The following is a 25,000-nucleotide window of genomic DNA, read 5'->3' as shown; positions in this document are numbered from 1 at the left end:
TTTTTAAGAAAAAAAAATACCAAACACGGAATGTTTGAGCTCAAAGCCCTTCTTCAGTCAATAAGAAAGCAGTGGAAATTTCAACATATCACTTTAAACAGACACATTATAACGACAGACACTTGAAATCTGTGTGTGTCTGGATTAACTTACATTTTAAGCAAGGCAGGATTTGCGAGCGAGCGACCGTCCCTCCTCTTGTCGCGCAGGTAATTTGGCCATACACATTGCGATTTCATTACGATTTGCTTCAGCCGTGCCTGGTCTGAGATCATCACCAGTAGAAAACACCACGTGTATGGGACCTCTTACTTATCCGAACCCACGACCAGCTGAGCTCTAGCTCTTCGGTCTTATGCCATGACGTAGAAGTTAGACGTCTTTTGTAGTTGTTCCAGGTGACTGCTATACAGTACAACACAGTGTGTTACTGATGCTTGGATTTGATGGTAGGAATGTGCATCGCTGGTCTTCGAGTGATTGACATAATTCAAGCAAGTGTGTGTGTGTGTGTGTGTGTGTGTGTGTGTGTGTGTGTATCTGGATTTGAAGTGGTGTATTAACATATTAACTGTTTTTGTTATTGACTGAGGAAGGGCTTTGAGTCCGGAACGCACTGTTTGGTATTTTGTTCTCTTTTGAAACTTCTTATTTTAATTTCCATCTGTCATGATATACAATTTAATAATTTCGCGGTCTTTTTTCAGTTTACTTATTTTAATTATTTTGTTGTGGTTTTGTTTATTTTGTTTTTGTTTTTTGGTTGATGTTTTTTGTTTGTTTGCTTGTTTGTTTTTGTTTTTGTTGTTTTGTTTTTGTTTTTCGTTTTCGGGGCTTTTTTAAATCTATTATTTTGGTGTTCTTTTTTTGTAGGGGTTTATTTTGGATCTTTTTGTGTGGTTTTTAAAAATATATATATATTTGTTGTTGGTTTTCTCGTTGTTGTTGTTGTTGTTGTTGTTGTTGTTGATGTTGTTATTGTTGTTGCTGTTGTTTTGTTTGCATGGGGGGGGGGAGGGTGCGGTTGTTTTGTTTTGTTTTATTGTTGTTGTTTTGTTGGGGGGGGGTTGTTTTGTTTTGCTATTTTTGTTTGTTTGTTTTTGTTTTTTTGTTTGTTTTATTTTTGTTGGGGCGGGGTTGTTGCTTTTTTTTTTTTTTTTTTTGTTTTTTTTTTTTTTTTGGGGGGGGGGGGGGGGGAGGGACTCCGTGTAGTTGTTCTTTGTTGTGTTTTGTTTGCTTTGTTGAGGTTTTTTCGGTCCGTTATTTTCTACTGTATGTTTGTTCTAATTATTCTAAACGATATTCTTTTCATCTGGACAGAACAAGTATCGTGCCTGGGTAGAAAGACGTCAGCAATTAAAAGTTATCAAACAGCAGGTGGAGGTAATCATGAGACTCCGGGCTGCAGTCAACTCAAGACAGCCCGGAGAATCCATAGACATTGTCGCAAGTTCAAGGCCGCGCCGTGCCAGCAGGCCGATGATCTCAAGGCAAAGAGCAGACGATAATAATAAAGACATTGATCCCATGGACGTTGCGGAAATGGCTCAAAACAGCAAAACGCAGATGAGGATTAGCCAGGAGCGTGAGAAATTCAGCTCCAAGAATCTTTTCAACGTTCGTCGGGGAAACAGTGGGTTGGGAGGAGCATCGGATAATCATGGTCACAGACACAGCAACAACGCACACAATCATAATAATTTGTCAACTCAAGCGACACCGTTCAGCGTTGAAGGCACTGGCGGTGCTTTTTTCACAAAACGAGTTTCTGTGGCTGCTCATCATAAGATAAGTGAGGATTCCATACAGGAAGACGAATATTCGAACATTAATGGAAATAATGACAATAACGTCGAGAAACGTCCCGTACGCCCTTCGTCTGAGAGACCGAGGACCGTTTGCAACGGCGCAGCTAAATCTTACATGAAAGAAACGGTGTCCTCTCGCAAAGGCGGCAGGCCGAAAACAGCAATGGGCATCGCTTCGGAAAAGGGACTGACGAGCGGTGGTGAATCAGCCTCTCCTTCGAGAATGTCAAGCGCCAAAAGATGTCGATCCAGACGTGAGTTGGAGCTGCTGAGTCGGTTGAATCTGTCGGAGGCAGAAAATAGACAAGATGGCGAGAAGGAGGAAGACGGAAGTACAGCGTGGCAGGTGATTAACCAATCACGTCGGAATGTAAAACTTCAAGAGTTGCGTAGCCAAGGGAAGGAACTGCAATCTCGGGTTGACAGATTCCTTTATGATCTTCGTAGTTTCAACACAAGGAAGAATTTGAATAACAATCGTCATACTGGAATAATTTTGTACGATTGATCTGTGACCAAATTGATGTATGACATCCTTTAACATAAAACAACGTCCTTCATTGATTTGGTGCCATCGCTTTCTTATACATTTGTCACCAACTATAAACTGTTTCATGTCTGGACGATCATGGTTCGTAACCTGTTGACCGCCGTACTCCGGAAAGACACGTATCTAAAAATTTGGCCAGAAAACTCGTCCTTCAAATTTCGATCCTCATCTTTCCAAAAAAAAAAAAAACTCTCAAACCTGGGACTTTGCAAAGTCTTCCATAAAGTCCCAAGTTTGATAGTTTTTGCCAAGATGAGAGTCATTTAAATCAATAGAAGGACGAGCTTTCTGGCCAAATATTTTAATATGTATTTTCCAAAGTACGTCAATTAACTGGTTAACACATTAAATGCTAAGGGTTTGAACAACAGCTGGTGGACAAGGTCAAGGCTGCTTCACACCAAAATGGCTTCCCAAATTAAAATCAAACTAAAATTCCTTTCATTCATCCTTAAGAAAAAACGAGTCTTTATGGTCTTTTTTTTTTTAACGTTAGCATTGATAAAGCGCAATATCCACTCACTAAATTAATTAAGAGGATGGATTAATGTGATGATATTGTCATACATGGGTACCGACGTGCACTTAGTTTCAGGTCTAATAACCCAATTATTTTTGGGCTCATTGTTGTAATGGAAATCTCAAAAAAAAAATGACTCGAAATATTGTCAATTACAACAATGTTAAACTAGGCCCATAAGTGTGTTCGGATGTCAGACCTGCATAAATGTAAACGTCGATAGGTACCTAAATGTTTATTTAGACATTAAGTCATAGGTTCTTGTTACCAAATTCAAAGGCGTCAACAGTTAACTGCTGTGATCTGAAAGAAAAAAAACCGTATTTAAAAATTTGGCTCGAAAACTGGTCCTTCAAAGATCGATTGATTTGAATAGCATTCATCTGGGCAAAAACTCTCAAAACTGGGACTTCGCGAAGTCTTTTATAAAATCCCAGGTTTGAGAGTTTTTGCCAAGATGAGAGTCATTAAAATCGATCGATATTTGAAGAACCTGTTTTCTAGCCAAATATTTAAATACATGTTTTTTTTTTTTTTGTTTTTTTTTTTTTGGGGGGGGGGGGGGGGGGGGGGGGTTTCACAGGTTAGGGCGGTTAACTGGTTAAACAGGGGGACAACTATTATCTCTGTAAAAACAAGCAACTGTGTACAGTAATCCTTCAGAGCCGTGAGATCCATGGATCCGGAGTTTATCCCGATTTCTATACTGTGAAACGGACAACAGCAATTGCTTGCGCTTGCTACCCTATGGATAGGACTCTAGTCTATCGCAGAGTACTTTCCGCCAAATCTAACAGACTCAGCTACCCATTCATTGCTGGGTAGACAGGAGGGTCATAAAATACTTGTTGCACCCGGGATCGATCTCAATCCCTTTGCGTGTGAGGTATCGGGACCCCCTATCTGTGTACACTACTGACATTGTATTCCATGAAAGATCGGACTTTCCATAATTTCTCTTAGAAATGAGTGAACAAGCATTATCTTCTTCATTTTCTCTTTTCACGAGAAGAATTTTATCACAAGAGATATGAATGAAACATTTAGTTGTAGCGACATGAATGTATATGCAGGTCTGTAATATCGCCTAAACAGGCGTCATGTCTCGTTCTACATGTTAAATGTTGCTATTCGTCAAGGACCCCATGTAAAGCGTTTTGAGCACGTTTAGTGGATATTACGCTATATAAAAGCTAAATTATTTTTTTTTTAAATTTAAATACGAAATTTTGTGTTTGAAGACTAAAAGAATATATTCATTCTCTTCATTACAACATAATAACACATCCCAAGGCTTATTGTTTATGCAGCTACTATGTGGTTTAATGGTATGAGTATGACACTCGCCTCTAGACCGGAAAGTTCACAGTTCGAGTCCGGTTTTGAGCGGCGCATAGTTGAGTCCTTGTAAAAAAGATTCTTTAATCACATTCTCTCATCGAACCCGTTAACAGCGTTGTTTCTGTCGAAAAAAGTTGTAATATCGCCTAACAGGCATAATGTCTTGTCTTAAATGTTAAATGTTGCTGTTGGCTTTGGACCCCGTTTAAAGCGATTTGAGCACGTTTAGTGGATATTGCGTTGTATAAACGAGCAAGTTTTTACTATGCATTCAATTTTCAACATCTTGACCATCGGACATAATACCGTTGTGAGGCGATCGGTCACATATTCAATTCATAGTCCTGGAGGCGAAGTGGCCGAGTGGTTAAGGCATTGCACTTCAGGTACTTTCTTTTTTTTTTCCTTGGGCAAAATTATTAACCCCCAATTTGCTCACATGGACAACATGGGGGATTCCTGTTGACATCAGACATCTTGTTTGATAGATTTTTTTTTTTAAGAATTGAGCTTTTATATAGCGCAATATCCACTAAACGTGCTCAAAGCGCTTTACAGGGGGTCCATGGCCAACAGCAACACTTAACATGTAGGACGGGACATGACGCCTGTTAGGCGATATTATAATTTTTCTCGGACAGAGACAACGCTGTTAACAGCCATGTACTCATTTTATACATGAGTACGGTGAGAGAATGTGAGTAAAGAGACTTTTCCAAGGACTATATCATGTTCCTTCGTGGAATGCCTAGGTGACGGTATCTAATGATGACGTGGCAGAAGGGGGGGGGGGTAATTTTTAATTAAAGTTGTAGGCTGTTCTAAAGAGGTCAGAGTTCAATTCAGTTAATAAAAAAATTTACGGCTATGTGGTCTAGTGGTATGACACTCGCTTTCGGATCGGAAGGTCCTGGGTTCGAGCCTCGCTCGGCGCATAGTTGAGTTCTTGGAAAAGACTCTTTACTCACATTATCTCACTGTACTCAGGTGTAAAATGAGTACCTTACCGTTAACAGCATTGTTTCTGTTGGAAACAAAATTATATTATCGCCTAACAGGCGTCATATCTTGTTCTTTATGTTACGTGTTGCTGTTAGTCACGGACCCTTTGTACAGCGCCTTGAGCACGTTTAGTGGATATTTCTCTCTATAAAAGCTCAACTTTTTTTTTTTAATGAAGTTCTTTATTGTCCTAATATCTTCTGATTTAAAAAAAAAATCAAAATATTATTTAATTTATCTATAAATAAATAAATCAATGAATAAATAGATAAATAAATAAATAAATAAATAAATAAATAAATGGGGTTAAAGCGACATTCCTCACAGATCTCCAGTTATAATAATATCTTCCCATACGCGATCATTGAACTTTTCGAATACATTGGATGTCATTTTGAAACGTTCTGCATACACGAGAAGAGCCTTAGAAAATTGTGAATAAGTAATTTTGTAAACAAACAAAACATACGCATTGCTCAAAACCCAGGGTCATAAAGAATTGTACGAGTAAGTAATAAAGAGCGACTAAAGAAGCCTTATGAAAGTGTTTCCATTATTATTATTATTATTATTTATTATTATTATTATTATTATTATTATTATTATTATTATTATTATTATTATTATTATTATTAAAAGAAAAGCTCGAATATAAACCCAAACAAACAAAAAAAAAAAAGGGGGTTCATAACGGAATTGCCAGATCGGCATTTAAAATGCCAAATAAAAATAAACTGCTCTCTTTTTATTTATTTATTTGAAGATATTTGACCCTGACAAGTTGGGTTTGGCACTTCTGGCTTTTTTTTTTTTATTAATAAACATTCCCTATATAATACTTTTATAAATAATGATAATGGTGATAAAAACAATGTTGAGCCTTACCCCTTATTTTAAAACGCTCAAAACTATTTAATAGGCAAAATCGATGTAACAAAACATACTAGTACTAGTACTAATTTTCACATCTAAACTGATAAGACAATGTGAATTTTTACTGGCTGTGTAAAAAGAACATTTCCACTTGTATTTGCATTTTAAAGAAAACAATAAGTTTATGCCTAAAATTGTTGTTTGTTTGTTTGTTTTGGTTTGGTATTTTTGTGTGTGTGTGTGTGTGTGTTTTTGTTTTTGTTTTTTTGTTTTTTTTTTTTTTTTTTTTTTTTTTTTTTTTTTTTTTTTTTTGGGGGGGGGGGGGGGTTGTTTTGTTTTTTTAAAAACATTTTCCATTTTCCTACGAGTTGATTGGCATTTTACTCAAAAAACATTCTGGCAACCGAAAAAAATGGCTGACAAGATCCAAACGGTCGGTATTGAAAAGGCTTTTGACTTCGGTTATGATTGGTCTTTGGCTTTGATCGTCCCACGGAGAAATCGGAAAATATTGACTTCTTTGTCTCAGTTTATAGCAGTCAATGATTTGATCCTAAAAAAACGTTTATGCCAGTCCAAATATCATGTTGAAAGGTGCAATCCGTTATAAAATCTCCCCAATGATAACTTGCAAAAGAATTAATCTTATTATGTTGTTGCACTTGTTCCTTTGCCTTGAAGGGGTGGGTGGGTGGGTGGTGTGTGTGTGTGGGGGGGGGGGGGGGTATTGGTTGGTGGAGTGAAGTTAATAAAAACATGTTTACAAACACGTATGTATTGTGTCGTCCGTTGCTGAGCTTTACGGTGTCTCGCTTTGTAATAACGTCAAGCGATGTTGAGCTCGGTCAATGACCGGGTGGGTAAAAATTATTATTGTTAATATTTCTGGCCCACGCATTATGTTCTTTGAAAAGCACTTCACACACATTACCTTACTCCACTTAGGTGTAAATAGGGACCTGATTAGAGGAGGTGGTGGATATTGTAACATTGCTGGCACAAAAAGGGCTTCTGCTAACAGGCGACTTGCACCACACGAAATAACTTAACTTTACCTATTTTATAGACCAAAAAAAAAAAAAGAAAAATGGAACAAAATTTATTTCTAAAAGTCGTACTTTCATGCTGGTCATAGAGCTGTGTTCTTTAGTAAGGCATTTTACACACATTACACCACTCGACTCTGGTGTGAATACGTACTGAACTATATTATATAATGACGGATAGTGTAGCAGTGCTTGCTCAAAACTGGCTTCTAAGTCTATTAGACAACTTTACTGTATAAAATAACTTAAATTTTACTAACTTAATCGACACAAAAACAAAATATTTCAAGATCGTATCACTCTAGCTATTTTTATTTTCCAATAACAGCGACCACGGCTTTCGGCCAAACAAAATTGAAACATTTTTATATTCAAGTGTCTTTCACGTTTTTTTCACAAACGACGGAACTCAAGTGTCTTTCTAGCGATGAATAGATAATATTGGTAATAAAATTGTGTAACTGAAATATGAAACCAGGAACAGTTTATATTTTATTATCCCTCTGCGTATAGGGAAATCCAGTTATATGTTTTAGATTTAGTTTTCCATTATAGGGGGCAACGTGGCCCAGCGGTATGGTCTTTGCTTCGTACCCGAAAGGTACCGAGTTCGATCACCCACCACTGCGTGTGTGGCCTTGAGCAAGTCAACTCGCCATAGCTCAATTTGCGAGGCTGCACTGCGGCTTACGTTTGGGTTATCCCAGTCTTCCCTTAGAATAGACCCTAGAGACAAATTTCCCCTATGGGATGAATAAAGGGAATTTTATTAATTTATTTAATTTAGTTTTCAATAGAATTTAAATTGTTGCTAGTTTTTAGGGGGTTTATATCGCTTGTGACACTATCGGGTAATTTCATCACCACAAGAAGGGAAACCAATAAAGGAAAAGTTACAAACACATGCATACACACTTACACACACAAAGAGAGAGAGAGAGAGAGAGAGAGAGAGAGAGAGAGAGAGAGAGAGAGAGAGAGAAATGCATGCTTAGCTTTGTATTCTGACACTCGCCTTCCGACAGGTAGGTCCCGAGATCGAGTCCTGCTCTGAGTGGTGCAAAATTGAGTCATTGGAAAAGATTCTCTCACCGTACTCAGGTGGAAAATTAGTACCAGTACCAGCCTGTTGTAAAGGGCTTTGAGCACGTTAGTGGATATCGCTCTATATAAAAGCTCAAGACCTGCCTCGGAATTGGGTCAGGTATATATGTTTGTTTTTGTTATGTATTTAATGGTTATACAGCGCAAGCAACACATTTAGGCCATAACAACGCCAGTAAAAGAATAAAATGGAATAGTCAAAATATTGTAGATTTACAATCAAATCACCCAAGAAAAAGTAAGACAAAGGTAAATTGGTCCAAATAGGGAACAGATGTAGATTCCAAGAGCATACCTACCATCGATGTACTCAGTTTGAGATCACCTTAAAGTCTCATCCAGACACCAGCACAGGATCCCACTAAGAGGAACACACTCATATGTTTATAGAATACATAACAAATAATACGTAACAGAGACATGATTTACAAGGGGGAAAAAATCATCTCCCAAAACTATAACTATACATTTGAATGTTTCCCTCCCAGTCAAGGACTGGGACAAAACTAAGTAATCCCATTCCAAGACAAAGACAGAAAGCGATTGGAAAACAGATAAAGGGGGATAGAAGACACAGCAAGTACCTCCCTGCCCACTATGGGAGGTCGGGAACCCACCCAGTGATAAATATTTCAAGTCTCACAAAGCAATAGATCTGTCTGACTGTTTCCCTCTCAGAGAATGACTACGATGAGGGTCCAGACCAAACCAACTGATCCTATCCAAGATTAAAGACAAATAGCCACATCAAGAGAACAAATGATTTTAAGAGATAGAAGAAGAGATCGCAAGGTAGTTGCTCGATGTGCCGCTACATGGTCTAGTGGTATGACACTCACTTTCAGATCGGAAGGTCCTGGGTTCGAGCCTCGCTCTGCGCATAGTTGAGTCCTTGGAAAAGGCTCTTTGCTCACATTCTCTCATCATACTCATGTGTAAAATGAGTTCCTGGCATTTAACATCATTGTCTTTGTCCGAAAAAGATTGTAAAATCGCCTAATAGGCGTCAAGTCTCGTCCTACATATTAAGTGTTGTTGTTGTAAAGTGCTTTGAGCACATTTAGTGGATATTGCGCTATATAAAAGCTCATTTTTATTTACAATTAAAACAATTGACAAGGTGATAAAAAATCATCAACGATTTATTTAAATGGCCACCAAATTTGATATCATAGGGCAAGATACATCACTTAACTTAATATTAAAAAGACTGCAAAGTACATTTCACAGGGTTAGGTCTACAAATATACAGCATTATTATCATTTATAGTTGGCATGACCTTTAAAATGGGATACTTTGGAGAAACTCATTCATTTTATTATTTTTATACTACCAATATCCTAATTATAGAATCATACATTGCAATAATGAAAATAATGGTAATACATAATAGTAATAATAATGATGATAATGAAAATAACAATAATATTATTAATAACAATATTAATAATAATAATAATATAATAATAATAATAATAATAATAATAATAATAATAATAATAATAATAATAATAATAATAATAATAATAATAATAATAATAATAATAATAAATTATTAATAAGTAGTCCAGAGCCAGAGTTTATCCCGGTTTCTATAGCGCGAAACGGACAATAGCAATTGCTTGCTATCCTTTAGATGATTTTAAGTCTTCTGCCAGATCAAGCAGACCCAGCTACCCAATCACTGCTAGTAGGGGGGTCAGAAAAAAAATCTCGACTGTACCTGGGATCAATCTTGGTCTCATTGCATGTGAAGCGAGTGCTCTACCAACTGAGCTATCGGGACCCAATTAATAATAACAACGAGAAGAAGAAAAATAAGAAGAGGAGGAGGAAGAAGAAGAAAAAGATGAAGAAAATTAAGAACTACATCATCATGACCGTCATGCCCACCTGAAATTACAACAAAAAAAAAAGACTGCGAAGACAAAATATTTCTTTGCATTGAAAATTATTTTTTTGTAATTTTTGGTAACATCGATCATAATTTGGTAAGGTTCTTCTTACACACTAATAATAATAATATATCTCTCTATTCGTAATAATAGTATATATCTCTAAATCAGAGTCCTTTTCTTTAATAGTTTGAAAACCTTGACTAAAACTAAAATAGTAAGGTTTGTGAATGAATATTAAGCCGCCAGTTGCTGTGGACTGTAAAAAGTATTGAACTAAAATTAAACAAATGTAGATCTAATAGCTTCAACAAAAACAAAACAAAAAAAATGCTCATCACTAAAATTATTAGGCATAAAACCCTTCTCTAGCTAGCAACAAATACAAATTATTACAAAATTTGTTATTTTTACTTTTTTACTGAGGAAGGGCTCTGGCCCCGAAACATTCAAGTGTTTAATTTTTTTTTTTAATTTTTTGGGAGGGGGGGGAGTTATAAATTTATTTTATTTCAATACTTTTGACATTTCTGAAATTAAAGTGATCCATGACACATAAAAAAACCCCCAAAAAACAGACTCACTAACCAAAGGGATCATTAATTTATTTTTAGCCGAAACATGTTGAGACACAGCGCTTAAAGCTTTCACTGTCAGAATTCAGCAACATAAAGCTTTCACTGTCAGTATTTAATAATAATAATTCAATATCGCAAAGCTTTTACTGTCAGTAATCAACAGCATAATCACTGTCAGTATTCAGCAACATAAAGCTTTCACTGTCGGGATTCAATATTGTAAATCTTTCACTGTCAGTATTCAATAGTATAATCACTGTCAGTATTCAGCAACATAAAGCTTTCACTGTCAGTATTCAATATCGTAAAGCTTTCACTGTCGGTATTCAACAGCATAATCACTGTCAGTATTCAGAACATAAAGTATTCACTGTCACAGTGTTCAATATCATAAAACTGTTAGGATTAGACAGCAGAACTCTTTTATTCTTTGTAATGGACATAGATTGGATGTTGATGTCTGCTGACTTTAACAGTGGAAGTGTCACCACGTCTTTAGACAACCTTTAGTTTGAGCTAAAAATGCTTGTAAAATTGAAGTTTTCTCTTTCACAGTTATATGCGGATGCCTAGGATATTTGTTAATGTGTATCATTATTTCGTTTATGTTATAGAGTATAATAATAATACACTTTGCAGTCAGTCCACTAAAAATACATTTAAAATTGAAGTTTTCTCTTACACAGTTATATGCGGATGCCTAGGATATTTGTTAATGTGTATCATTATTTTGTTTATGTTATAGAGTATAATAATAATACACTTTGCAGTCAGTCCACTAAAAATACATTTAAAATTGTAGTTTTTGCTTGCACAATAAGATGCCGATGCTAAAAAGGATATATCATTATTTTGTATATGTTACAGAGTATATAATTTAAGGTCATTCGACCTATGTGACCAGTAACAATTGTGATCATAATATAACATTGATCAGTTAGGTTAATGTTTAGAGCTCTGCCTAACAGACCTGCTTAAGGTATAAACCTGGACACAATAATGAAAGTAATTCAAAAATTCATTTTGAACCAATTTGTAATTGTATTCAACAGTCTGATGTCACATCCACCAGCAACCAACAGTTTGGTTCTAAACAAAGAAAATCGGTAATTTTTATTCTTCATGCTGGCTAGTACTTTTTCACCTGTCACGTGATCAGAATGTATAAAAGGCAAAACATGATCAGATATTTCTCGACTGCACCAGGGGTCGATCTCGGTCCCTTTGCTTGCGAAGCGAGTGCTCTACCAACTGAGCTAACGGGAACCCAACCGTGGGAGCAGCTACATTTGCATTATATTTGTAAACATATTAAAAATTTCTAAAAATTAAATTTTAAAACAATAAATAACTAGATAGAATTCACTGTCACTTTTAATACCATTGAATATGTATTTTCTTTCTGACCAATGTTTCATGACCTGCCACCTCTTAATCGTATTAAGCAATTAAAGAAATAAAATTTGGGTTGAATTTTAACGGTTTATAGAGTAAAATAAAATGCATGGTTCTAGCCTAGAGGCTATTCAAATGATATATCAGTATATGTGTCAGTGTATGACATAATCAGTCGGGAGGTAAAAATTTTGTATTTGCATTTTTTTTTTTTTGCATTTTCTGAAAGAATATTCTCCCCAGAGCATTTTAATCTTTATTTGAAGTAAATCGGATGATTTTTCATGAATTTATGGTCAGATGTTGTATGGTAAAGGTATCCAGCAATTTTTCTCAAATTTCATACTTTTTCAACTTTACTAGCTGTCAAAAATATTTGGAAGTGAGCTTTGATAGTTCCCGAAGATGTAAAAAAAAGGGTTGATTTAATCATATATGACAAGAACTCATTTTGGAGAAAAAATGACCTTTTGTTTGTTTGTTTGTTTGTTGCTTTAGGTCTCTTCCAACACAATTGAGGTTATATGAGAGACCACTGAAACAAAAAAACAAGCAATCTAACAAAAATAGTACAAATGTAAATCAAAATCACAACCTAAAGATATCATAAGCTAAATTATAAATAACCAAGAACAAACAGGCAGAAGATTTACAGAAAAAAAAATATCCCCTGTCAAAAATACAATCACAAACCAAAGAAGCAGGATAGGCTAGTAAAGAGAAGAAGAAACGACATCACTATCGGATCGTACACCCGTGCGAACATCATAGGTATATGATTCAAGGGTGATGCTCCCATCCAACCACCCGCAAAAAATGACCTTCTAACTAAACTTGGCAATATCTCAGTTGAAATACTTTTCACCATCCAACTGATTACATCATTCACAGTAACATTTTGTATAAACAGACGAACCTACTTGAAAATTCAACAATGAACTTTCAGAGAAAAAATGTTGTCACTAGTTCTTTTTACTAGAGCTGAAATGACATAAAAGTGTCGCAAGGACTGTAAGACCTCTATAAACAAATACAGCAGTATCCCTATTAAGTGCACCATGCACTTAGAAAAATGAATCAAAGGTGTATTTTTATTGACTCCTTCATGCTCATCTTTTTTAAAGCTCAGATATAAGTATTCTTAATTCTCTTAATATCAACATTTTTGTTTCTGGTCAACTGGTAAAGCAAAAAAAAAATTTTAAAGATTTTGATGAATTCTGAAATAATATCATTAAACCGGTGTACATTTGGTTAAAAAATGTAAAAAATGATACAAAGAAAAGACTCTTACTCTTACACATACATATCTTACCAATTTAGTGGCTATTCTTATTAAGCAGTGTTCCAATTACCAGCTTCGACTGTGCTCATGAAAATGCAACACACCATGACTTTCTTCTGGATTTTACTCATGAAACTTACGTAAGCCAGAATACATCTAAGCCAAGATAGACAACAATATACCTGAAATTTCAGTTTAACCATTTTTTTTCTCCTAAAAATAAAAATAGACTTTTTGGAACCATTTGTAAAAGCAAGACTGTTTACTATCTTTTTTCAAAAATTTATAGGGGCAAAAATTAGTAGTAGTAATTTAAAGCATTCATTCCTTTTTTTAAAAATATACAAACAAACTAGAAAGAAAAAAAAAAATTTAACAAATAAATCATTTAAATCATTACAAAATTTATTTTCTTATACTATCATATGTTTCTGTTACAAACCTATTTCAGACGAATGATCTACTCATTTCACAGCCTTAAGCCTTATCATTGACCAAAATTCACAGTTCTAAAAAGCCACATTTAAATCCACATCGCTATCTAGAGAGCGAAGATGCGACTTGCAATCGAGAAAACAACTTTCAATGCACCGGACAGACATTTTCCCAGCACCTTGCTTAGAAACACACATGGCGAATTTGGATACACCGGTATTGGGCGAAACGCGATTGGCAATAAAAGTCACGTCATCGGGTAATTTACCGATGTACCGATTGAGTATGATCTTTTTTAACTCTTTCAACAAAAGACCGTGACTGACAATAAGGATATTAATTATATTTTGATCACCTGTACAGCCCGCATTCGCAAATTCCTGTTGTCTTACAAGTACATTTGGTGAAGGGCTATTTTTGACTTCAAAACTCAAAGGCTTCAAAGCATTTGGAATATCTTGACTAGAAAAATTTAAATTGTTCGCACCGGTGCTCTGATTCCCATTCTTGCTATCATCTTCTTCTTCCCTCCTGCTTGTGCCTCTTGTGCATTGACCAAGTCCTAAGGTTTGTGAACTTTGGCCTTTAGGTTGATTTCCAGCTGTTGCTTGGGACTCCTTGACGTGTGAGGTCACAATAGAGCATACTTCATTGAAGAAGCTAACAGCTCTTTTGCCAACCTAGGAGGAAAAAAATAGAAAACAATAGTAAGAAAGATAACATGTTGATGGGATTAAAGTGTTATGACTACATAAATTTCAAATCATGTAGCAATGATGATGATAATGATGATGATGATGATGATGATGATGATAACAAGAACAAAAATGACAAAGATAATTAAGACAGATAGTTATATAAAATTGGTATTACTATCGCATATAGACAAAATAAAATAATATTGCAGTCATACCTTGAAAACTGAAGCAATAAAAATAATAAGTTATTTTTCATTTCAAAAATACATGAGAGTTGTATAACGACAGTAATAATAACTCTAAAAATTTCCTAAAAGTTGCTATAACTATTTGCCCTAGAAAAAAAATTGAAAAAAATAAATTAAGGTTAAAACATCTGATGAAATAATTATGATTGAGTTCTGACTTAAATATCCTATGAAAACCAACCTGCTCTATGCTCTCCCCTTCCTCTGGTGTGTAGGTTCTCATTGGAATATTCTTCTCTCTCAGCATGTTTTGTAAATCACTAAATGTTTTTCCTTGCATGACTCCAAAACTCTGATGAGGCGAATACAAAATAATAAAATAAAATGTATTTCTGAAGGAGAAAAATAATTCACATTTCATAAAGATAGAATTTTGGGGGAGCGTGGCTCAACAGTTTGATCTTTGCTTCTTACCCAAAAGGTACTGAGTTTGACTACCCATCTCACTTTGTGGCCTTGAGCAAGTCACCTCGCCATAGCTCACTTTGCAGTGCTGCACGGTGGCTGATGCCTGGGTTATTCCAGTCTTCCTTTGGAATAGACCCTAAAGACAAATCTCCCCTGTGGGAATGACTAGATGGAATTTTTTAAAATTATTATTATACAGTTGACAACGCTTAATTGGAACATGCTTCGAGCCCTTGGCATAAAGCACTATAAAAATGTTCTTATTATTATTATTATAATTGGAAAAAACTATCAAGACTACATATATTTAGTAACAGTAGCAACATTTGTGTTAAGGTGATATAAAACTGCTGATGCTATACCAGGGTTGCCCTCAGATGGGCCCTACAGGGAACAAGGAGGAGAGGAGGGAGACCCTTGGAAACTTGGAGCGTGATATGAAGGCCCAGAAGTGGACGTGGGGAGAGATATCAAGGATGGCAGCAAATCGTAATGGTTGGAGATCTTACTCTGTTGGCCTTATGTGCAACTGAAGCACTAAGAGGATAAGTAAAGTAAGCTATTAAGCTGCTAGAAGCTGTGGACTGTAAAAAGTAATAAACAAAAATGAATAACACAGCATCAAAAAAGAATAAAATACCAAACACGAGTTATGAGCCCGAAATGTTCCGTGTTTGATATTTCGTTCTTTTTTAAAGCTGTTTTGTTCATTTTTGTTTATTATATCTGTATTAATTTAGTAATTTGTGTCAGTGCATGACATAATCAGTCTGAAGGAGAAAATTTTGGATTTGAATTTTTTTATTTTTTTTTTCATTTTCTGAAAGCATAGGCTCCCCAGAGCATTTTAATCTTTATTTGAAGTAAATCGGGTGATTTTTCATGAAGTTATGGTCAGATGTATGGGAAAAAATTATCCAGCAACTTTTCTCAAATTTCATATTTTTTCAACTTGACTAGCTGTAAAAAATATTTAGAAGTGAAATTAAGCTTTGATATTTCCCGTTTATGACAAGAACTCATTTTACATAAAAACTGACCTTCTAACTAAACTTGGCAATATCTCAGTTCAAACCTCTTCACCATCAGACTGATTATGTCATTCACTGTAACATTTAGTTGTTGTTATAGCTATTGCAGCTATTCAGCTTATGTGAACTGGCCTAGTTCTGCAGCTTCTTTAGCGGAGTGTGACTTCAGCCAGTCTCAGATTAATTGATCTTGTCTTCTCATTGAAGAAAAACTTACCCTCTCCCTCAGTCTGGGGTCTTTAACCACTTTACACACTGTCACTTGATTGGCGTCTGCAATCGCTTGAGCTGTGTCAGCAGCCCGACTCAAATCACTGGAAAACATGTGAGTAAACCTTTCATACTGAAGACGTTTCCCCGCCATAGCCGCTTGCTTCCTGCCCAGCTCTGACAAGGAAGTGTCTGCCTGGCCTTTGAAAATATAGAATAAAATGAATTTAAAATATAGCTTCTCTCTCTCTCTCTCTCTCTCTCTCTCTCTCTCTCTCTCTCTCTCTCTCTCTCTCTCTCTCTCTCTCTCTCTCTCTCTCTGTCTTTCTCTCTCTCTCTCTCTCTCTCTCTTTTTCAATTTTTTCATTTATACCAATATTGTGTGTATATTGCACTACCCAAAGACAAAATGCCAGAGTTCTGTGTTCATTGTGTTACATTCCCTCACTGACTATTAATAGCATCACATGACCTTGTTATACTTTGTCAATAAATGCCACAAAAAAAAAAAACGTTAGAAAATAATTGGATAGAATTCATAAAAAGTCACGTTAACCTTTCTATATTTGGAAATGTAGTAAAAATTTAACTTATTCTGATAGGTTGATAATTTAGCTTTGTCATCCAACTTGTTCAAGGTAGATTAGTGACCTTTCAACCCATAAACGAAGCCAATAAAGAGCTCCCCCCCCCCCCACCCCCACCCGTACCATGCTGATTTGAATATGAACAAAAGGCTCATCTGATGCTGTTGGCCACCTGTTACATCTGGTTTCATCTTCATACAAAGGACACAAAAAATGCCTGATACCCACATGAGTGTGTTTGTAGGAAATTCCTTTATTGTAAAATAAAATTTTTTAAATTGAGCTTTTATATAGAACAATATCCACTAATCATGCTCAAAGCGCTTTACAAGGGGTACCTAGCCAGCAGCAACATTTAACATTTGGGACAGGACATGACGACTGTTAGGCGATATTACAATATTTTTTTTTCAAACAGAGACAACGCTATTAACGGCCAGGTACTCATTTAACATCTGAGTACGGTGAGAGAATGTGAGTAAAGAGCCTTTTCCAAGGACTCAACAATGTGCCAAGCGAGGCTTGAACCCAGGACTTTCTGATCCGAAAGAAGTGTCATACCACAAGACCACATAGCCGCATTATCTATTGTATGTGTGTGTGTGTGTGTGTGTGTGTATATGTGTGTGCATCTCTGCGCGTGTGTTAGACTAATGTGTGTAGAGATAAAACAAATAAGGTGTGTAGCCTTGCTCCCTAAAATTCAACCAATCGACAATTCAAAGAAGAAAGACAACTGAAATGCTAGATATTAGTGATCTTTAAGTTTTGTGACAACTTATGGAGAATGGATGGAAATAATTTTATAACCGAGTTTGTTGCTGAAGCATAGTTTTTTTTTTGTTTTTTTTTAAAGTTATTTCTCTATAGATATGTTCTAGTAATCTGTCAAGGTACTTTTTTAAACAGTTGCAAAAATTACATTTTCATAGATTCTTATTAAAGTTTGCTCTCTCTCAATAAATATCTTATTTCCCTTTAAGAAAATATAAAAGGTTGAACCATAAATTATTGCTATTAGCTCCAAAAAAAAATCCAACATTTTCTGGGATAGATGCTTAATGTTGCGGCTATGTGATCTAGTGGTATGACACTCGCTTTCAGATCGAAAGGTCCTGGGTTCAAACCTCGATCACTGCATAGTTGAGTCCTTGGAAAAGGCTTTTTACTCACATTCTCTCACCATACGCAGGTGTAAAACGAGTACCTGGCTGTTAAATGCGTTGTCTCTGTCCGAAAAAAATTGTAATATCGCCTAGCAGGCGTCATGTCTCGTCCTACATGGTGCTGTTGGCCAGTGATCCCTTGTAAAGTGCTTTGAGCACGTTTGGTGGATATTGCTCTATATAAAAGCTCAATTATTAAATACTGCTCAGCAAGCTGCCATTGTTACAAATGATCAGCTGTTGTGTCACTTGAGTTATTAATTAAAACCCATTAAAACAAATAAGATGAAATCATTAGAACACTTTGACTTGAGAAAGAAATCAACGAAAAGATCTTCTTTCTAAAATAAAAATTGGAGGGTTGCCAACATTTTCTTGTGGTAGACGACACCAGAATGCCCTTCACTCCATCAAAACATGCATCACTTTTCCTTTTTTTTTTTTATCGAATAACAAATAAAATCACAGACCCACTTATACAGGCATACCAAAAAAAATAATTAAAATATAAATAATTTATCGCCCTGTAGAAAAATAGCAAACTTTATATGCCATATCTGAATGCTAGTGGAAGACAATATTTAATATTAAATTCATTATCTAAAAGCAATTATTACAAAAAAAATATATACACATACCTTGAATAATACTCTCTCTGTTCTCTGCTGTCTCGCCACTGTTAAATTATTATAAAAAAAAAAAAAAAAATTTAAAACAGGAATATTCAGATCAAAATGTATCAATTTATAATGTGCGTTTCCTCCTCATGTCAGTCCCACAAGCTAAATGTACTTACAAATTTTTTGTTAACTCCCTTAGTAGGCCATGTGGCATCAAACTTCCATTTCAATATATCAGCTGTTAAGAAAACTTTTTGGACTAGCATAATTAATCTAATCCCTGTCCGCCCAGCAGTGAATGAGTACCTGAATCTGATAGATCTGGTGGAAAGTACTTTCCGATAGATAGCATTGTATCCGAAGAGTAGCAAGCAATTGCTATTGTCCGTTTCATGCTAAAGAAACACGGATAAACTCCGACTCCATGGGCCAACAGCCAGGGTGCTCAAAAAGGGCTGCCAAGCCAAATGTGTGTAAAGTGTTGCTAGTACTCAATACCAAGATCAGAAGGTTAAACAAAGCTTAACTTTGTTAAAAGACGATTCTTTCTAACCACTGAATAGTCTTCATCAAAGTGTTGTTTGTGTAAACCAAAACTAAAGCTTGGACCTCAGCCAAACATAATCAATCCACTCTGTTGTTTGTAGAAGAAGAAGGAAGAAGAAGAAGAAGAAGGAAGAAGAAGAAGAAGAAGGAAGAAGAAGGAAGAAGAAGGAAGAAGAAGAAGAAGAAGAAGAAGAAGAAGAAGAGAAGAAGAAGAAGAAGAAGAAGAAGAAGAAGAAGAAGAAGAAGAGAGAAGAAGAAGAAGAAGAAGAAGAAGAAGAAGAAGAAGAAGAAGAAGAAGAAGAAGAAGAAGAGAAGAAGAAGAAGAAGAAGAAGAAGAAGAAGAAGAGAAGAAGAAGAAGAAGAAGAAGAAGAGAAGAAGAAGAAGAAGAAGAAGAAGAAGAAGAAGAAGAAGAAGAAGAAGAAGAAGAAAGAAGGAAGAAGAAGAAGAAGAAGAAGAAGAAGAAGAAGAAGAAGAGAGAAGAAGGAAGAAGAAGAAGAGAAGAGAAGAAGAAGAAGAAGAAGGAAGAAGAAGAAGAAGAAGAGAAAAAGAAAGAGAAGAAGAAGAAGAAGAAGAAGAAGAAGAAGAAGAAGAAGAAGAAGAAGAAGAAGAAGAAGAAGAAGAAGAAGAAGAAGAAGAAGAAGAAGAAGAAGAAGAGAAGAAGAAGAAGAAGAAGAAAGAGAAGAAGAAGAAGAAGAAGAAGAAGAAGAAGAAGAAGAAGAAGAAGAAGAAGAAGAAGAAGAGAAGAAGAAGAAGAGAAGAAGAAGAAGAAGAAGAAGAAGAAAGAAGGAAGAAGAGAAGAAGAAGAAGAAGAAGAAGAAGAAGAAGAAAGAAGAAGAAGAAGAAGAAGAGAGAAGAAGAAGAAAAGAAGAAGAAGAAGAAGAAGAAGAAGAAAAGAAGAAGAAAGAAGAAGAAGAAGAAGAAGAAAGAAGAAGAAGAAGAAGAAGAAGAAGAAGAAGAAGAAGAAGAAGAAGAAGAAGAAGAAGAAGAAATGAGATTTTAAATAATTAAACTTGAATTACTTACTGACGAACCAGAGTAAGAAAAAACCGTTCATTCATCTTCGGAGAAATATATGCTCTTATGGAAGACGTTTTGTATCTTTAGATAATTGGAGTTAGTCATCCAGATAAATTCTTGATACTGAAAAGGCAACGCAACAGAAATGAGTGAACTTATTTTAAATTTTGTAGCAAAAATAGGATAGTGCATAAAAGTTAAAGGTGGATGTGACAAATAGTTATAAATACTAAAAGAATAGATAAAAAACAAATCTGTCAATCTTCAGTAGCAATGTTAAAAAATCGAGCTTTTATATAGCGCAACATCCACTAAACATGCTCAAAGCACTTTACAAGGGGCCCTGGCCAACAGCAACACTTAATATGTAGAACGGGACATGACGCCTATTAGACGATATTAAAAAAATTTTTCTGGACAGAGGCAACGCTGTTAATGGCCAGGTACTCATTTTACACCTGAGTATGGTAAGAGAATGTGAGTATAGAGCCTTTTCCAAGGACTCAAGTATGCACTGAGCGAGGCTCTAACCCAGGACCTTCCAATCCAAAAGTGAGTGTCATACCACAAGACCACATAGCCACACAAATGCATCGGCCTTTCACTTTTTATACTGCCATTAAACTTGTAGGTCTTGATACTTAACCCCCGTCATTTCTCAGAACAAAACTTAAAAAAGACTCGGAGCAAGTTTTGGTTTCAGTTCCAAGGTAGGCTAGGCTAGCATAACAATTTCCTAGGATTACCTAGGTGAGAATTGTAGTGATAGCCAATTTCAACCTCAAAAGTGGCCAAATAGAACCTCACAAAGCCAAACACAACACTTTGACCCCCTTAATCTTAAATAATCGGGTTTTGATAAACAGAGGAAAAATAATAAATAAGACCAGAATTCTTATTGATAAAAAAAAAATAAAAAAATAATTACCAATCTCGATTATCCTCAATCTGGGTGAGAATAGCCAAAAGCCGTCCACTGGGCTATGCTCACCCCTGGTGAGAGAGACCTATTTTTTCTCAATCTCACCCAAGGCAAGGGTGAGAATCAACCTTATGAATTTATTTTTGTTCATTAATAACTTATATACTATTTACCCACAGCTTTAGATATTTTTTTATTGCTCTCTGCACTTCACTTCAGTGACATCGATAGGAAAGTGAGTGTTTTGAGTTTGGGGAGGCCTTCCTAAAACTCCTTTTGTTAAATAAAAGGGCTGTCATTATTCCCAGACACCTGCCTGGGAATAACCAATTTTCGTTATTCCCTGAAACATATGTAGCAAATGGGCAGAAAGATTTAATGCAAAATGCCAAACTAGGCGTGAAAAATACCAAATATTATGAAAAAAAATGCTAGTGGTAATTTGTGTCACAAAACAGTCAATATCAAGTGATATTTAACACAAGATGAAAGTAAATAGTGATCAAATGTCAAATCCAGCTTTTTTTAAAAAATATTTTTAAGCAAATGGATCAATGAAATTTCATTTGTCACTTTGATCTGAAAACGTCAAACTGGCAATTCGTCTTTTTAGGAAGAAAGTTGTTAATCATCAAATCTGTTCATAGTCCACCAACCATTTAAATTTTCACTACCTACCTACCTGTTAACTTTATTGATCATCTTTTGTTTCTATAATTTCTTCATTCTGGCCACAATTCTGGGGATATTGATGATGGCCGGGAATTTTTTTTTTGAATTTTTTAAATTTATTGTTGGTTAATTTTATGTTTTTATAGATATTTTATTAACTTTCCTTATTGGCTGTCATTATCCCCAGACAGGTGTCTGGGGATAAAGAAATTTCGTTATTCCCAGACACATAAGTGAAACTTCACTCTTTTAAGCAATTATCCACATTCTATGGAATAAGGAAAGTTAATAAAATATCTTTAAAAGCATAAAATTAACCAACATTAAATCAGTTGTTACTACATATAAACTCTCTCTCTCTCTCTCTCTCTCTCTCTCTCTCTCTCTCTCTCTCTCTCTCTCTCTCTCTCTCTCTCTCTTGGTTCCTTTCTAGTTTCTAGCAAATTGTCATATTCGTCCCCACTCCGATCTCAAAAAGTGTCTAAAAATAATAAATAATTAAAAAGCAAACAAACAGAAATAATCAGAGAGCGACCAAATGGTCAGATAGAGGAGAAAAAAAACAAAACAATAATTTTTTTTTTAATAAAAAATTTTTTAAGAAATTCATGCTCAGAAATGGAACAAAAGGGCAAACAAAAAGGAGAAATAAATAGACTCGCACAAAAAAAAAAAAAAGAGGTGGGGGGAGGATGGATGGGACATTTATCCCTTGCAACGTTCTGTAAAAAGAAGACGGAGTTTGAAAATAAAAATTTTTTTTAAAAAAAAGGGTCGGAACCAGGATTCGAACCCACAACGTCGATTCTGGTAAAACTTCCAGGGCAGATGACTAAACCATTCCGCCACATCGAAGACGACGCATATATGTAGTAAGAACTGATGTAATGTTGGTTAATTTTATATTTCTATAAATATTTTATGAACTTTCCTTATTTCTATGTGCATTTGGAAACATTCCATATTCTGGAATGTGGATAATTGTTTAAAATAGCGGAGTTTCAAATATGTGTCAGGGGATAATGATAATGAAAATTCGTTATCCCCAGACAGGTGTCTGGGGATAATCACAGCGTTCCTTATTTCTATGTGCATTTGGAAACATTCCATATTCTGGAATGTGGATAATTGTTTAAAAGCGCGGAGTTTCAAATATGTGTCTGGGAATAACGAACACCTGTCTGGGAATAATAATCATAGTCATAGCGAAAAAAAAGTCTCCCCAGACCTAGAACTGGAACATTATGAAAAAAGTTTTCCCCCTCCCAAACCCCCTAATAGAAAAAAAATACTGGGGATGTAGGAGCTTTCGGAATTTGAGATGGAGATAACACTGGTGGAGTTCGTTGTGGACTATGGCATGGCATGGCCATGATCATGAGCCAAGGAGTTGGAGCCGGAGCCATGCCATGACTTCAGTCAGTGACTTGTGTGTGTTGCCAGCGATTAAAATTAATATGGCGTCATATTCTACGTGTAAACGTTTGTAAAATATCATAGCTCACCTTCTGAACTCTATAATGTATGTACAAATTTGTTTACAAAGACACTTTGTCCATACAAATAAAAATATATATAAATTGCGTGACAAATGACAATGAACTTGATAAAAAAGTTTTGATCAATTCCGACCACCAATCTGTGCATTTCTTAAACAAAACAGTCTGAACAGTTTTCGGTTATAGATCGGCATGACCTTGAATATAATTGTTCGTATTTATTTATTTATTTATTTATTTATTTATTTATTTATTTATTTATTTATTTATTTATTTATTTATTTATTTATTTATTTATTTATTTATTTATTTATTTGAGTTCGTATGAAAGATTCTTTAATAATCACATTCTCTCACCGCTCTCATATGTAAAATTAGTACCTGGCCGATAACGGCGTTATCTCTGTCAGGGAAAAAAAAAAAGCAACATAAAACCATATAGGCAATATGTTGTTTTGCTTTTGTCTTGGGACCCTTTGTAACGCTCTCTGAGCATATTTCTTGGCTACTATATAAAAGCTCAGGTTCTTGGAAAATAATGAATGCAACGTCAGCGTAAAACATATTGATATTCATACTGCCTGACTCAGCATTTTTAAAATGGCCAGAAAACATGTCCTTTAAATATCGATCGATTAAAATGACTCTCGTCTTGTAAAAACAACTCTCAAACCTGGGACTTCGAAGTCACACGTTTGAGAGTGTTTGACAAGACGAGGGTCAATTTTAATCCATCGATATTTACAGGACGAGTTTTTTGGCCAAATATTTTGAATGTGTTTTTCTTTTTATAATCAGATTACGTCGGCGTCCAATATTCGGTCACGAATTCACGAATACAGTTTTGTTATCAATCTTATTGAATCAACGAATTATCAATAATTTGATGTATTTGTAATGAATCCAAATCGTAATTATTGAATAGCGGTCCTGTTATCTCATTGTATCTAATTATTAACAATGAAATAGTATACGTATTTTATGAATAATCGATTAAATATGCACAACATCGGTTATTTTAACCAGTTGACTGACACATTGGAAAGACACGAATTAAAAAATTTGGCCAGAAAACTCGTCCCTTCAAATAATAATAACAATAATAAATATTAATAATGCATGGCATTTATATCGTGAATCTTCATCACTGTGTGATGTTCAATGCACAAATAAATATACAAAAGTCATATTTATATATATTCCACACAAGGGGCAGCCATGAAATTTATAATTATAATTATTTCTAAGAGTAAGCTTCGTTTTGTCAGTGGAGGATCGTAAATTCCTATTTGGTACATTTCTGACATGCTTTTAATGTAGTTTAGGCTTTTAGAACAAAACAGAGCCAAATATCAATCGATTTAAATGACCGTCGTCTTGGCCAAAACTCTCAAACCTGGGTCTTTGCATTTACCCTATACTACATCAAAAAAAAATAAAATTAAAGTATGGTTGTGGCTGAACGTAATATTGGGCTTGATTTAATTTATTTTTTTAATTGAGCTTTTATATAGCGCAATATCCACTTCATGTGCTCAAAGC

General features: G+C 35.2%; 2 protein-coding genes across 5 annotated transcripts in view; one reads left to right on the top strand and one right to left on the bottom strand.

Moving 5' to 3' along the window:
* Window positions 1–2,372, top strand: part of LOC144967542 (uncharacterized) — a 49,039-nt gene extending 46,667 nt beyond the window's left edge. For all 3 annotated transcript variants that reach the window (XM_078904933.1, XM_078904935.1, XM_078904932.1), the window contains one exon: window positions 1,321–2,372. In XM_078904933.1, the coding sequence (XP_078761059.1) occupies window positions 1,321–2,316 (996 nt within the window). In that variant the 3' untranslated portion in view covers window positions 2,317–2,372. The remainder of the gene's footprint in view (window positions 1–1,320) is intronic.
* Window positions 2,373–12,360: 9,988 nt separating this feature from the next.
* Window positions 12,361–23,640, bottom strand: LOC144967538 (fructose-2,6-bisphosphatase TIGAR-like). Of its 2 annotated transcripts, none has more exons than XM_078904926.1 (6): window positions 23,465–23,640; window positions 20,372–20,488; window positions 18,820–18,857; window positions 16,436–16,629; window positions 14,961–15,071; window positions 12,361–14,513 (listed from the first exon to the last, which is right to left on the bottom strand). In XM_078904926.1, exons 2-6 carry the CDS (start codon window positions 20,404–20,406, stop codon window positions 13,908–13,910), a joined length of 984 nt encoding a protein of 327 aa, XP_078761052.1. In that variant the 5' UTR covers window positions 20,407–20,488; window positions 23,465–23,640; the 3' UTR covers window positions 12,361–13,907. The 2 variants fall into 2 exon arrangements, with proteins under 2 accessions (XP_078761052.1, XP_078761053.1); XM_078904927.1 differs by lacking the exon at window positions 23,465–23,640 and adding an exon at window positions 21,970–21,988.
* Between the last annotated feature and the right edge of the window lie 1,360 nt (window positions 23,641–25,000).

This window comes from Berghia stephanieae, chromosome 3 (assembly GCF_034508935.2).
Source record: "Berghia stephanieae isolate SIO BIC M18660-M18661 chromosome 3, UCSD_Bste_1.3, whole genome shotgun sequence".
Taxonomy (NCBI): domain Eukaryota; kingdom Metazoa; phylum Mollusca; class Gastropoda; order Nudibranchia; family Aeolidiidae; genus Berghia; species Berghia stephanieae.
Note: the sequence above shows the minus strand (reverse complement) of the source record. Positions and strands in the feature narration are given on the sequence as shown.

What these genes read in the sequence shown, in the direction of transcription:
- LOC144967538 (XM_078904926.1), bottom strand. Translation starts at nt 20,406, where the DNA reads ATGAATGAACGGTTTTTTCTTACTCTGGTTCGTCA. An exon ending in TTTCTTACTCTGGTTCGTCA is followed by an intron (nt 18,858 to 20,371) that starts GTAAGTAATTCA and finishes ATAATTTAACAG; the next exon opens with TGGCGAGACAGCAGAGAACA. An exon ending in AAGGGGAGAGCATAGAGCAG is followed by an intron (nt 14,514 to 14,960) that starts GTTGGTTTTCAT and finishes TTTTCCTCCTAG; the next exon opens with GTTGGCAAAAGAGCTGTTAG.